General features: G+C 32.5%; 1 protein-coding gene across 1 annotated transcript in view; it reads left to right on the top strand.

Annotated features, from left to right (window-relative positions):
* Positions 1-8,686, top strand: part of BMT2 (base methyltransferase of 25S rRNA 2 homolog) — a 57,864-nt gene extending 49,178 nt beyond the window's left edge. The window contains exons 4-5 of the mRNA XM_051963519.1: positions 3,395-3,509; positions 5,369-8,686. Of these exons, the coding sequence (XP_051819479.1) occupies positions 3,395-3,509; positions 5,369-5,998 (745 nt within the window). The 3' untranslated portion in view covers positions 5,999-8,686. The remainder of the gene's footprint in view (positions 1-3,394; positions 3,510-5,368) is intronic.
* The last annotated feature ends 6,620 nt before the right edge of the window (positions 8,687-15,306 follow it).

A 15,306-nucleotide genomic window follows, 5' to 3' on the forward strand; every position in this document is an offset into this window, starting at 1 on the left:
AAAAAAATTACCCTGGCATGGATTCTGTCAATACAAAGTTATTATTAAATAAAATAAAATTTAAATTAAAAAAAAAAAAAAAGAAAGAACGTAAGTAAAATTCATTTGGGGGAAGAAAAAAAAAAAGAATTCATCAGTTCTTTCTGAAGCTAGGATAGTATTTTTTCATCATGAGTCCTTTGGTATTGTCTTTGATGATCATTGTATTGAACAGAGAAGTCAAGTCTTTCAGAGTTATTAATACTTGCTACAAGTTTACTATTATTTGAACAATGATTTTCCAATTAGATCATAGAGATTTTGCTATATTTTTCTGAAACCCCCCTCTTTATTTTTTGTAACACTAGTACTCCATCATAATCATATGCTACAATTTTGTTTAGTCATTCTCCAATTAATAAGCATTCCCTTCATATTCAGTTCTTTGCCACCATAAAAAGAATTGCTGTAAATATTTTCTACCTATAGCCCCTTTTTCTTTGCTTTTTTTTTTTTTGGAGGGGGAGTACAGACCTAGTGGTGGTATTGTTGGATCAAAAGATATGCACATTTTTATAGTTCTTTGAGCATATTTCTCATTGGTTGGATCAGTTCACCAGCAATACTCTAGCATTTGTTGTTTCTGCTATGTGTGAAGTGGTAACTCAGAGTTGTTTTAATTTGTTATTCAATTTCACATATATTTGAGAGATGCAATCTTTATCAGAGAAACCTGCTATAAGAAATTGTGTTATCTGTGGCACATTTTAGCAAGATAGTTTCCCTAATTATCTCTTTTAATTTGGTCTGTTTGCTTTATATTTGTCTGATATCATGATTACTACCCCAATCTTTTTTTTACTTCAGTTGAAGCATAATAGATCCTGCTTCAGCAGCAACAATTTATTTCATTTCTGTCTTTCTGTTTCAAATGGGTCTCTTATACACAGGATATTATTGGATTCTGGTTTCTAATCTCTTCTGTTTGTTGGGTTAGCTCATCCCATTCAGTTAAGTTTACTAACTATATATTCTGTTTAATCTTTTTGTCTCTTCTTATTTTGTCCCTCCTCAAAAGCCTATTTTGATTCTGACCCTGCCTCCCTTAATGTGTCCTCTCTTCTCCCCTAACTTGCTCTTACCTCATTTCTCCACTGAATGAGATAGATTTTTATATGCAACTAAATGTATATATAAATATTCTTCCCTCTTTGAAGTAATTTCAATCACATTAAGATTCAGATATTGCCTTATACTCCACTATTTCTCCTTCACTATAAAATTTCTTCCTTGTATACATACATATAAACTATATATGTGTGTGTGTGTGTGTGTGTGTGTGTGTGTGTATGTGTGTGTGTGTGTGTATATATATATATATTTTAGAAAAAGTTTCCCCATTCTCTCCCTTCTCTCTTCTCCCAGGGCTTTCTTCTTTTTCACTTCTACATTTTTTAAAGATCATCCTAACATAATTGTCTCACAACTTAACCTATTTTCTAGGTACTCCTTCTGACTGCTTTAATAATAAAGTTCTAAAGAGCTACATGTTTCATCTTATGATGTAGGAATGAAAATAATTTAGCTTTATTGAATCCCTTATGATTTCTCTTTTAACTTTTTATCATCGTCTTGAGTCTTCTGTTTAAATCTCAATTTTTCTTTTTTCTCTTTGGGCATTTTCATCAGGAGTATTTGGAAATTCTTCATTTTATTAAATATCCATGCCCCCCGCCCCCGAAGGATTATACTCAATTTTGCTGAATAGGTTATTTTGGGTTGTACTCCTAGTTCATAAGCCCTCTGATTCTTTAATGTGGAAGTTGTTGTGTCTTGTGTGATCCTGATTGACTCCATGATATTTGAATTGTTTCTTTCTGGCAGTTTGATGTAGTTTCTCCTTGACAAAGAAACCCTGGAAATTAGCCATAATATTCCTGGGAATTTTCATTTTGGGACCTCTCTTAGGAGGTGATAGTGTATTCTTTCAATTTCTGTTTTGTTCTCTGGGTCTAAGTATTGGGTATTTTTTCTTTATAAAGACTTGACATATAGACATCTAGGCTCTTTTTTAAAAAATCATGGCTTTCAGGTAGTCCAGTAATCTTTATATATATATATATATATAAAATAAGGAGAGAGAGCTCTCCTTAATATATTTTTCAAGTCATTTGTTTCTCCAATCAGATATTTCATATTTTCTTTAATTTTTTATTATTTTTTTTCTTTGTTCTATTGTTTCTTGATGTTCCATGGAGTTACTAGCTTCAACTTACCAATTCTAATTTTTAAGGGGTTATTCAGTGAATTTTTGTACCTCTTTTACCTTTGGACCATTTGTGTTTTAAAGTAATGATACTTTGACAGAAAGAAATATTGTACAGATTGCTGAGTCATGAAGATTTGGATTTGCTCAACACTGTAGCTCTGCACATTCTTTTATGTTTAAAAATAGTAGGCTAAGTTTGGTATAACTTGCTTTTAAGGGGAAGTCAACTAAGCAATTTTCAGCTATTGTAATATGTGGTTATATCTATATAAGTTTAGATTGGTATTGTCAAGGACACTTTTCAAGTGTTTAATATATAACATAACCAGAAATTCTCACCATAAACCTTCAACTACCAGACCTTCAAAAAAAAATTTTTAAACATACTTAGATGTTTGAAAGTGTACATGTTCGTTACAAAGTTGAAAAGGTCTTACATGTTTGTTACAAAGTTGAAAAGGTCTTCCTGCACTTTACCGTACTTAATCCTTCCTTTTTTCACATAGCCAACTTCACTGTTAAAAAAAAAAAAAAATTAGTTATCATCTTATCAGCCCCATAGAATAGAAGATATACTATCAAGGCAACATGCCTTCAAAGTTAAGATCTCCCAGGCAATGTTTAAACAAAATATTTCATATTTTATCCCAGTTTTTATCTTATGTCATTTCACGTACACTTGTTTGTTTTTGTTTGTTTGTCCTTTTGCCAAAAAGGATTATGTGCATCCAATCTGAGCTCATTATTTCTATGTTTTTATTTTTGTTGTCTTTGAGCATTCATCTTTCTGATTTGTGCAACATCTGTATTTTGATTAAAATGGTAATGTGTATGGTCTTTAGTTTTCCGTGTTTCTTAATTGTCCTGCAGCTTCTCAGATATACTATGTGAGATAGTGAAGAAAAACTCTTTAGTAACAATGAGAATAAAATTGATTACTGGTCTTTTTATATCACTAAAACAAGTTAGAGTAAAAGAGTCATTCATTGCATATATTTTGTCAAATATAAGTGGTCAAAGAATGGATTTACCACCTTCTGGTATTTGGACCATATTTATCTACATGTTTTCCTTTTTATTTTCAGATTATTGTAAAATGGTATCTTTTAAGCAACAATTTGTCATTTTCATTATCTCTATTTTTAGGTTGCTTCAACCCTCAGGAAAGATCAGATTACTTGATGTTGGCAGCTGCTTTAATCCATTTTTAAAATTTGAAGAATTTCTGACTGTTGGCATAGACATTGTACCTGCTGTGGAGGTATCAGTTATTTGTATGTTTTTTGTTCTGATAGCTTTGTAAGTATATTTTAAAATGTACTTATTCCTCAATGTAAATTCACTTCCTTTGCAGCAGAAATGGGTAGTATACTGGCTGTGTACCTGATTGGCTGTACTTTTTTTGGGGAAAAAAAATAACAACTAAATTTATAGTATTGAATATTAATGTTTGATCTTTACTTAGTAATTAACAGTGATCTTAACTGCTGTTTTTTCTCTTCCCTCCCACTTTTTTGGCCATAATACAAATTGAAGTACAGTAAAAACTTTTGCCAATTTGGAATATTAAAGAAGTGTGTTCTTCTAAATAGCTGAGGAATTAGCCTATGTGTAAATTTTAAATGTTTTGATGGAAATTGTCCTCAAAATGTGCCATATTCTTGTCTGTTTTATTAAATATATTACATCAGTTGACTTTCACTTGCTGACCTGAACTATATCAAGAGTCAAGAGAATCTGAGTTCAAATTTATTCTCTGACATACTGGTCTTGAGACTTGTGAGTAAGTCACCCAACCTCTTTGAATCAGTGTCTTCTCATCAAGGAAGCCATTGGACTAAATATATGACCCAAGATCTTTATTACCTTCCTGCTAAGTCCTCTTTCTCCCCTCCCAACAATCTGGGTCTTTTTTTGGGGGGGAGCCCTGAAATCCTACAACTTTTTGTTTTCCTAGAAAATTCCCTAATTTGGCTCTTTTCCTCATTTCCTTCTCAAGTGGAAAGGCATACCATCCTAGGCTATTTGAGCTAGGTGATTGGCTTTTTGCAGAATTAATGAACTAATAAGAGACCAAAGTAATTTATTCTTTAAATGGTGTGGGGAGAGAGGGGGAGGGTATGAATGTGTATTTAGCTCTCTAGTAGTCAATCCATTATTTAATAATTCTCAAGAGTTACTGTTTTTGTGCCTATATTTACTGCGCTAAAAGTTTAACGTTGATTCCAGTTTTTCCTATTTGTTCCCAAAAAAACAAAATAAAGTCCTTTTCCCACATAAATCTTTAGATACAAAGGTGACTATCACATGCTTCCATATTAAGTTTTTCTACTTCTTCCAAGCAATTCTTATATAATATACTTTTAATTCCCTTTACCTTCGTGCCCTTTTGGATAAATCCATGTATAGCACCTAGTCCTAAACATAGCGATTTAGATACTTTCTGACCAAAGCAGACTATGAGAAGACTCTTAACTCCCAGACTATTCCCACAAATGAACTCTTGTTTGACAACCCTATTCACTACTGACTCTGACAACAGTCAACTAAAACCTCCTACAATCTTTCATGATATTCTGTCCCTACTTCTTCTAATTGGATTATTGATTTTTAAAATCCATATCCAATACTTCATCTCTGTTAAGTTGTTAGTATTGGTCCAATATCTCAGGCGAAGATCTTTTTGAATTTTAGAATGTATAATTTTTCCCCTATAGACATTTTAAATAAATATTTTCTAAGTTTTTAAAAGAAATTATTAAATGGCTGCATATAATTTATTCTACTTATGATCTGATAATCCAGGCTTCAATAAATGTAAACCTACCCATTTCTGACAATTTTCTTACCTTTTCATAATGTTTTTACCCAAAACTGTACAACTGGGTGTGGTTGAGATATATGAGGAAAATTAAAGTTAGTCACAAAAATATTTAGGAAATGTTCAGATATTTGGGGATTACATCTTTTTTGAATGGATTATAATTTTGGGTAAGGCCTAGTGGGAGTATATGTGTGCTTTATTATGGAGAATGGAAACTATATGTCCATGATTGTTCTAATTTCTGAGCAGACAGTAATTTTCAAAGTCTTAATTTATTCTACTTTTCTTCTCCCCAGAGTGTCTATAAATGTGACTTCCTGAACCTGCAGCTTCAGCAGCCACTTCAACTTGCACAAGATACAATAGATGCCTTTTTGAAACAGCTGAAAAACCCAATTGATTCTCTTCCTGGAGAGCTTTTTCATGTAGTTGTTTTTTCTCTCCTTCTTTCTTATTTCCCATCACCTTATCAGCGGTGGATTTGTTGCAAAAAAGCCCATGAACTTTTAGTATTAAATGGCCTGTTACTCATCATCACTCCTGACTCCTCTCATCAGAATCGACATGCTATGATGATGAAAAGCTGGAAAATTGCTATAGAATCTCTTGGCTTTAAACGTTTCAAGTATTCAAAATTTTCTCATATGCATCTAATGGCTTTTAGGAAAATCTCTCTAAAAACTACTATTGACTTGGTTAGCAGAAACTATCCAGGAATGTTATATATTCCACAAGATTTCAACAGTGTAGAAGATGAGGAATACTCCAATCCTTCCAGTTATGTCCGGTCTGATGTAGAAGATGAACAGCTGGCTTACAGTTTCACGGAGCTTCCTGATGCTCCATATGACTCAGATTCTGGAGAAAGTCAAGCAAGCTCAATTCCTTTCTATGAGCTAGAAGATCCCATATTACTTTTAAGTTAATAGTATAAAGGGGAAAAAAAAAAACCCTTTTCAATCCAGACTGCTTTCTTGCCCAAACTAATTTGAGATATTAACATGGGCTCAGTACTTAAAAACACGGTTTGCATAGAAAAATTGCAAAGGTTTACAGAGTTTGCTATTTTTTTCTACTTCTAAATTTTAAAATTTATTCTTATATAAAAAGCTTAAAATTTCATGCAAAATGACTCCTGTTGTAGCAGAAACTACTGTTACAAACTTTAGGATTTGTAGCACTAAAATATAGAAAGGTACATTTTTCTCTTCAGTGCTGTTGTGTGAAATGAAGCATCATTTTGCTGTTTTCCTTTTTTTTCTTTTAAAATACTGTTGGAATTTAAGATGAAGTGGGGAAAAATTTGAGGTATTTGCATAGAAAACTGTAGTTTGCACTTTTGACTCACAAGTTAAAATTGATGTGAAGTAAAAGATTGGTTTGTTTGGAGGGTTTTTGGACGCACTTATCAATTTTTTTTCCTTTTTTGGTAGCAAAAATATTGTCTGTAGCAGAAAGCTATTTTCCGTTCAATTTTGGCTGATGAACCAGTATTGCCTGTGCTTTATGGATATTAGTAATAATACTCATTGTGGTTTCTTTTCTTCTGCTGTTCATAAAAAGTTTAACCAGAATTTGGTAAGGATGAGGAATGTGTGGCATAGTATCACATCCATGCAAGAGTGTCATACATTGTGTCCTTTTATAGATTTTGACAATTATTTTTTACTCCAAAGTGAAACCTTTGGGGGAGAAAGCTTTGTAAATGAATTCCATTAACCTAATTACGCAGTTAGTATTTTCATACATCTCATATTGATTTGTACATAAATATTCTAGTAATTACTTGTGGGTGACTCTTAGTTCACTATATACAGAATTTTAAAATTAGACAGCAATGTGCTGCTCCCCTCTGACCCAAAGCAACTATGTTAACATTTGACCTTGTTTTAAAAAAAAAAAAAAAAGCTGTGATTTATGAATCATCTTTGTTATGGTCTTCACCTTTTTGTTTAAGTGGTAAAATTCAGTTCTGGGATTTTAAAGAAAAATGAAATACTCCATCTGATAATATCACAAAAATTGTTTTGATAGCTAGTGTTCTTATTTGTCTGTATTCTAGAAGAGGAGCTTATTGTCTTGGACTTAGATGGCAGTATACTTAAACCTTTTCTTAAAATCCTTTCCCTTCTCCCATCCTTTCCCTCCCCCCCCCCAAAAAAAAAAATAGATGAAGGGAAAAAATTATCTAGGTGAAGACAAGCTAGTTTTAACAACTGGAATATTTAGGCCATCTTATCTTATTTTCATCAGCCAGAAACTGTCTCATAACCTATCATTTTTAAGAGTGCCACTGTGTGGATTTTTTTTTTCAAGTGGTTATTACATTTTAAAAATACCTCATACTGAGGTTTTGCACTGAAATATCAAAATTTCAGATTTCATGGTTGCTTTAAAAGAAAAAGACTGCATTTTCTATAAGTTCATCCTAAGATTCATAAACTGCACTTCTATATACTCTGATATGAATTGTTTTGTGCTTATTGTGATTGCTGTAGTTAAGGTTGAATGTCAAATTTTATTTAGAAATACAAAGTATCCTTTTAAGAGGTAAGCAGTTGATTGTTTACACCTATTATTTCAAATTAGATTTTACTTGCTAAATTACTGAAAATTAGATTTTTTTTTTAAACTTAAAATGTTATTTCTCTAAAATGTATGTTGGTTGAAATTGGTAGAATATCATTTGGAATAATTCACTTTTTCTAGGTAACATAATATTACTCAAATTAAGACTGACTTTTCTTTCTATTGAAGCTCTGCAGTCATCTCTTGTAACCAAAAGGAGTGCTGAATTAAGGATAATTGCAAAACTACATTGTGGTCAGAGTGCCTACACTGCCATACTCATTTTCTTTGATTTCACTCAGTTCAGTTACAAGAGCAAAGAAAACAAAATAACATGTTTTAAAGCGCTTTGAAAGTAAACAAAATAACTTAGGGGAAAAGAATGTTATGTTAGCATGGCTTTAGAGTCAGCAGTTATGTTACAGCTAAAATGTTGGTGCTATACATTCTTGAAATTGTTTACACATGTTGCTGATTTTGCGTATGCTCCAAAGTGTGCATGGTATATTTTAATTAGTACTTTCAAGTTGTCTACAACCTTATTACCATCTAGTGTAAATGTGTTTGAATTCATGAATATCATTTGTTACTCTGAATTTAACATTTATTCAGAGATGGCACAGAATTCAAACCAATATGTGTTCCACAAAAGCCATTTAAGTGTTTTAAGTGTTGAAATTAATCCATTCCTATGGCTTGGTGGTCAGGATATATGTAATGTTATATAGGAGCCTTTGAAAAAATGTAATAGTTTTATTATATAGGTACTTTACAGAATGACTTCATTTGGGTATGAAAATTCAGAGGGATAGTCATGCCTTCTAGGCTTTGTTGAATGCAGGATTGTCTGAATATTTGGGTTTTAAAAGCAACTGATGATCTTTTGGTTAAATTCTTCAGGATCATGACTAGATCAGGTGTTATTATATCATGGTTGCCAAGGAGTGGGAGAGTAGCACACCAGATAATGTATGTCTGAGTTGATGTTGTCCTTTTTTCACTTTTTTGTGAACAAAAGCACATTTATTAAAAAAATAATAATAATATTCCCAGCTCCCTGTCTGTTACTTATAAACTGACAGCTTTGCAGACTTTTACTTAAGATGTTTCAGTAAATAATAATATGTTCAGCTGGTGATTGTGGTGTAACTTGGTACTTACATGCCACTTAAAGGTATAACTAGTAGAAAATTCAGAGTTTTCAACTGTAAGAGGTAGTAGTATCTTCTTCATCCCTTTCATTTTACATATGAAGATTCAGTGGACCGCAGAATTAAAATGATTTTTCTCTTTTCCCCTTCCCCCCCATGTTAATTGTAATTATGGTAAGAATCTGATTTCACTGGTGTGAGTGTTCCTTGGAATAAAGTTTAATAGGAAAATTAAGTGTTGGAGATGTACATCTCTATAAATGGACCTTTATAAATTATCTAGGATGAAAAATTCATCACATACTAGCCAATCTATTTAGAAGTTAAATCTAAATTTAGATTAGTCCATAGACAAAATTCATAGAAGGATTACAGGCCAAGCATCTAATCTATCATGTCATAAAAAGATTAGTTGAAGAAACTGATGATAATTAGTTCATGGGAACATGATCATTGACTTAACTACTGAAAGGTTACTATATGGAAGAAGGATTAGATTTAATCCAAGTAGAACCAGGTCTAACATAGACAGATTTGAGTTGAATAGAAGAAAATACTTTAATAATATTAAGGATCTCCAAAAATAGATCTAACTGCTTCAAGAGGTCAAAATTGAGACTACATAACTTCCTTTTGGAAAGGACAAACCTGATTCTGATGTTTAGTTATTTGCTTCAGAGCCATTCAACTTGCTTACTTCAAAGCATGGACTAGAACAAGTTTCTTTTTTCTTTCTTAGTAGCTTTTTATTTTATGCAAAGATAGTTTTCAACATTCATCTTTATAAAACCTTCTTGGAACAGGTTTCTTAACCTCAGAAAATGTTATTTAATAATTCAGGGAAATGTTAAATTTCAGCAAAGAAGTTTAAGAAAATAATGTAAATTTTTCCCATTCTAGTCAATGAGCCCCCTGAAATTTAAACACATACCTTTTGAGGGTTTTATGTATTCCAATAAGAACCCCTGGACTAGAAGAACTCTAGGATGTCTTGCCTTCAACCCATTGTTCTTTCTCTCCTGTATACTTTGCATTTGTTTTGGAGGGTTTTCCCCCTCCCCTTAGGCAATTAGGGTTAAATGACTTAAAAGAGCTAGGAAATGTGAAATATCTGAAACCAGATTTGAACTCTGGTCATCCTGACTTCAGGGTTGGTGCTCAAGACACTGAGTCTTACCCCTCTCCCTGTAACTTTGTAATTATTTTTAAAACATGCAATACAATTTTTAATGTAAATGTGAAGAGTAATTAGCTAATTCCCCTGACAATTTAATATGGTATAAGAATGTCTCTTGAAAAAGAGAGACCAAAAAGCCCTTTGAGAATTCATAGTTCATTTGATACATAGAATATCATAGAAAACAGATAAGTTAAGTGACATTTAATTTAGAGTTCTTAACTCTCCTTGCACTGAAGTTCAAAGTATAAAGTTTACTCCTATCTGTGACTTATTCTTCACTATGAAGAGATGTATATCTCTGCAGTGCATTTTCCTATCAGTCTTCAACAGGTTCTTGTTGCAATAAACTTCAAATCCATTTGGTTTAATTTCATTAAGTTTAGAACATAAAATGAATTAACAAGCACTAACTTTTAAAATTCTTGTCTAAAAAAAATAGCTGGTGTATATAGTAGGTTTCCATTGCTTAAATATTGACCATTACCACAAACATTGTTTGACTTCCTTATTTTCACTTTAGTCTATTTTAATTTCTCTTTTGTCACTGCAGATATGAGTTAGAAAGTCTTTTTCTTATATTTTTTAGTTAATTTTATTAATGATAGCACTATTTATAGTGATTTAATTTTTAAAACTTCATATACTAAAGTATATAAATTTGATGCTCATTTATGTTCATTACAGCTCAGTAAAATATGTAGTACAATCATTATAGATGGGGAAACTGAAACTGATTTCTTGATTATTCATTTGTCTGTCTCCTCCTCTTCCCCTCTAAGAGTTTTCTAGATCTAATGAGTGATTTAAATTGGAAAAGAAGAAAATTGGACTTCTACAAGACTGAATCCTATAGGGAAAATCCAGAAACAGTGAAAAATTCATAGACAAAATCTAATAAAAGAAGCAGTGAAATCTATAGTTTACAATGTCTATTCACATATATACAAAGTATAAATAACAAGATAGTGTAAAAGATTATAACAAAAAATGTGATCTCATAGCTTAGTAAGTCTTAATGGGAATGGAATTTATGTCACGTGTAAGAGACTAGGAGTTGCTTTATAGTAGATTAAGAAGTAAACTCCATTGAGGAAATCATAAAACAATGGGAACGCAAGGTAGAGTGCTTTTTGGTCTGGTGTAAATGGAAGAAAAGACTTTTTTTTTTTTTTTTTTTTTTGGCTAAAGTGCTTGGGGTTAAGTGACTTGCCCAAGGTCACACAGCTAGATAATAAGTGTGAGGCTGAATTTGAACTCAGGTCTTCCCAACTTCAGGGCCAGCACTCTATCCATTGTACCATCTAGCTACCCCCTGACTCTACTATTGACCACATGAAAATTTTTAAAAAATATTAGTTGGGAGAATGGAACAAAAGCCCATCCTAAAGTATAGGAATAGTAAGGAACTTAAAACAAGTTAAAATAAACATCATACTACATTCCCCACTACCTAAACATAGATGAATTCAGAAAACCTTTCTATCTGGCATGGAGAAATGATAAGAATTTTATGAAAGACATATAAACAACTTTCAGAGCCTTATGCCAAATTCAGAATAGCTAATTCCTTTTGAATTCTTCATTTAAAGGCATATTAGGGAAAGTAGAGTTACAGCATAATAAATGATAATTATTTATCACTTGAAGTTGGCAACACTTAGCACATATTTCTTGATAAATACTACTTTGATTTCATGTACAATATCTCATTTTCTAGTTAAATGCTCTTGAGTGAATGGGATAATGCTGATGGTTGATGGGAAAGAGACATAACTGCTTGATTGCTGGTTTGTTTTTTTTTCCTGTCAGGTCACTTGACCTGGACTATAAAGGATGAAAATGGCTAATAAAGAATTGGGAGCCAAGAATTGTTAGCTGTCCAGTTGCTGAAAGAACTATCAGGTCATTGAAGATCTTTGTGAGATAGTGGATTGGGAGAGATGCCTGAGAATAAAGGACAAATGCCCCAATTTTCACCTAAAGAATTAATATTACAAAATAAGCTTATGAGATTGTCAAATTAATAAACATATGATTAGTGAATAGATGAAAAAGTAAGCAATGATTACATTACAAAGTGTCTATCATCACAGATGCTCCCAAACTGATAAGACAAATGTATATGTAATTAATTTAGACATTTAGCAAAACATTGACCTTCTCAAATGAAGAAATGTGAGCTAAATTGTATAAATAAATTGAATTCAGAGGTGCTTGAATTGCTGCACCCCAAAAGTGGTCAGCTGTGACTCAGTATCTGTTCAGAAAGTCTGTACTGGTATAGGCGATGGACCAGTTCAAAGCTTTGTACTGTTCACTATTTCTATGAGTGACTATTATGAAAAGAGAACATATACTTTAGTGTGTGGGTTCCATGGAATCAGGAAGACCCAGTTTCAAGTTTTCCTTTCCCTTGTACTTGGCTGTTATTTTGAATAAGTCATAGTGTCTCAATGTTATAGGCAAAATTCTCTTAAGACTAAATTGCAGAGATTGTGCTGATCTACAATGGTAGAAAATCTTTGGAGGCTACTCGCATTGATGAAATCACAGATCCTTTCAACAAATGTTTTTTTTTAAATGATTTAAAAGAATAATCCTGCTTAATAAATTTGTAGATGACATAGCATTAAGAAAGCTAACATGCTAGATGACAGGATTTAAAGAGATGAAAACTATGAGGGTTATGTCAATGTTTAATTTTTTAAATGGGGGTAAATATTGAAGTCATCCTTTGGTGAAAAAAGTCTTCCCAAATACAAAATTAAGACAGCATGGCTAGATAGCAATTCATAGCATTGAAATCTAGGGGTTTAGAAGTTTTGCAAATTCAGTGAGTCCAATGTGATAAAACTTGTCAAGAAGATAGGATATAAGACCAGAAAATTAACTTCAATTTTGGGCTAAAGTGAAGAGAAACAGTTTCCAAGTTTAAGGATTTGATGAACTTTTGTTTTTGCCTAGTCAGACTGCATCTATTTTTTTTCTTCTGGGCCCATTTTAGGGAAGAAGTTGATAAGCTAGAAGAGTGCTGAAAGACAATTAGGGCGATGTAGGGCCTCAAGATAATAACATATTTGGATGTAGTAAAGGGATTGGGGTATAGAAAAATATGCATTAGGAGGCTTATTGTGCTAGAAGGATCAGTCTTGTGCTTGGCCTTGGAAGACAGCACTGGGTGGATTTTGCAGAAGGAGACAGTTCTCACAGAACTATATCTAAAAGTGAAATGGATTGCCTAAGGAATATTCTTTCACAAAGGTCTTCAGGAGAAAGCTGGATGACTTATTTTATTAAAGTATGAGTTGGACTGAGGAGTCTCTGAAGTTTTTTTGAACTTAAATTCTGATACCAAGTTCTATATAATAATCAAAATAAAAATGTCTACTAAATTTTCCTGTTATAATCAGAATTTTCAAGTTAGTCCAATATTGAATGCTATGCAGTGTCTACAGATTTTCATATTTTTTAGATTAAAAGAAAAAATAACTTGGAAGTTCTAAACATGGGTATTGATCAATCTCCATGCATAGTTTTTAATAGCTAAGCAGCTGCAAGGCTGGCATTGATCTGTCATAATACTATGTACCATAAAAATGATTTGGGGAATCATTGCCTACCAGGCAAAACACAGCCAAGTAGCTGCCTGCTCTGAGATTGCATATAAATTTTCCCTCCCAGGGAGAAAAATGGCTTTGAATGTTGGGGAGGAAGGGACACAGTGTGCATGTGGTTTTCCACCATATGCAGTAGAAGAACACTGGACTCAATTTATGAACTTGGGTTTGGGGCTGTTTTTGAACTGGGGCAAGTCATTTAACCTCTGTGAGCTTGTGTCCTCAACTTTAAAATGAACATGATAAACTACCATTCCACAAATATTTTATAAGAAAAAAAATATGTGTAAGAAGTTATAATATCACTTCTTTTCCCTTCATATTTTTGCACATTGCAATCCCCTAATCAACATAAATTCAGTGGTATCCTAAAGACATATACCATAGGGTGTAAGAATTTCATTCTCTACAGTTCCATTACCAGCCTATTCATAAGCAAGTCTCTGCCTCTCAGCCTCAGTTGCTTCATTATATAAAATGAGGACGTTGGGACTCAACTAGTAAGCTTTTCTATTTTTATATTTCATATTTGGCCCTATGTCTCTTCACGTAGAATATGAAGTCATATAATTGGAAGCTGGGAGAATATGTTTTGTGGTTATGCTATGAGTCAGTCATCCTATATGGGACTGCTGGCCTGAATGCAAATGAATAAAGGGAATGTGAGTACATCAGTCGAGTCTATAGATGCACAAGCTCTTTATGTTCTAAACCAGTGTCACCCTTTAGCAATTTCCACCAGCTGCTACTAAACAAAAAGAATAAAAACATGCAACTATAGCTAGGTTCCTCAAGGTTTCCCATAAATTCCTATGTTTTAAAATAGATTTGGTTACATCCAAAATGTCAGAGGAAGGCAAATTCACAAATGTGTTTTAAACATCTGAAGACTTTCAGCTCTACCAAGAAAAAGTTTTAAGTTGTCTTAACTTTGTTCCATGGTTTGCTCATAAAACCTATGATTCCATTAAAAATAAAAAATTCCTCTTGTAAAGTCTTCAGGAGTTTCTCTTATTGAATCACTAGGAATACTTGAACTATATGTAATGTTCAGAGCCAGTGCAGGATGATATTGTGCTAGAAGGAAGCCAAAAGATCCATTGCCAAAAATAGATTATAAGTCCGTCATAGTTGAAATTGTTACCATCAGTCTTGCCTTTGTGTTAAGGTATCATAACTTTAATTGGTATTAATAACATTAGTAAGGTTATCATTTTAGTTTCATAGTCTTTGCAAAGGTCTTATGACTATGGATGGATAATGATGCTTTTAGAAACAATTGGGCTTCCATAAAAAGGTGTGACATTAAAATATGAACAAATACAATAATAAATGTTGGGGTTGCATTATGTATACTGCTCATGCCACTTTGGTAGTTTTGTTTTTTAATAATAATGGATTTTTAAAAATCCTGGAATTATCAGTTTTCTTTTGTGACCAATGGCAAATATGGGGGGGGGGGGAACAAAGTTAACCTCATCACTCTCACCTTTTAACTGGATTGAACATCCAGTATACTGGATGCTTGGGATACTAAGCTGGGAGTTGGAGCTCTATAAAGAAATGTGAATTAAAATAGTCTCTGCACTCTAGGAAATTGAAATCTTGAGTAAAAGACATATAATTTAAACATTACGAATGAAATACAAGGTACAACATTCATAAATTTGTCTTTATAAAAAGTTATATACTTATATAATGAAAAGAATTCTAAACTT

This window comes from Antechinus flavipes, chromosome 5 (assembly GCF_016432865.1).
Source record: "Antechinus flavipes isolate AdamAnt ecotype Samford, QLD, Australia chromosome 5, AdamAnt_v2, whole genome shotgun sequence".
Classification (NCBI taxonomy): Eukaryota; Metazoa; Chordata; class Mammalia; order Dasyuromorphia; family Dasyuridae; genus Antechinus; species Antechinus flavipes.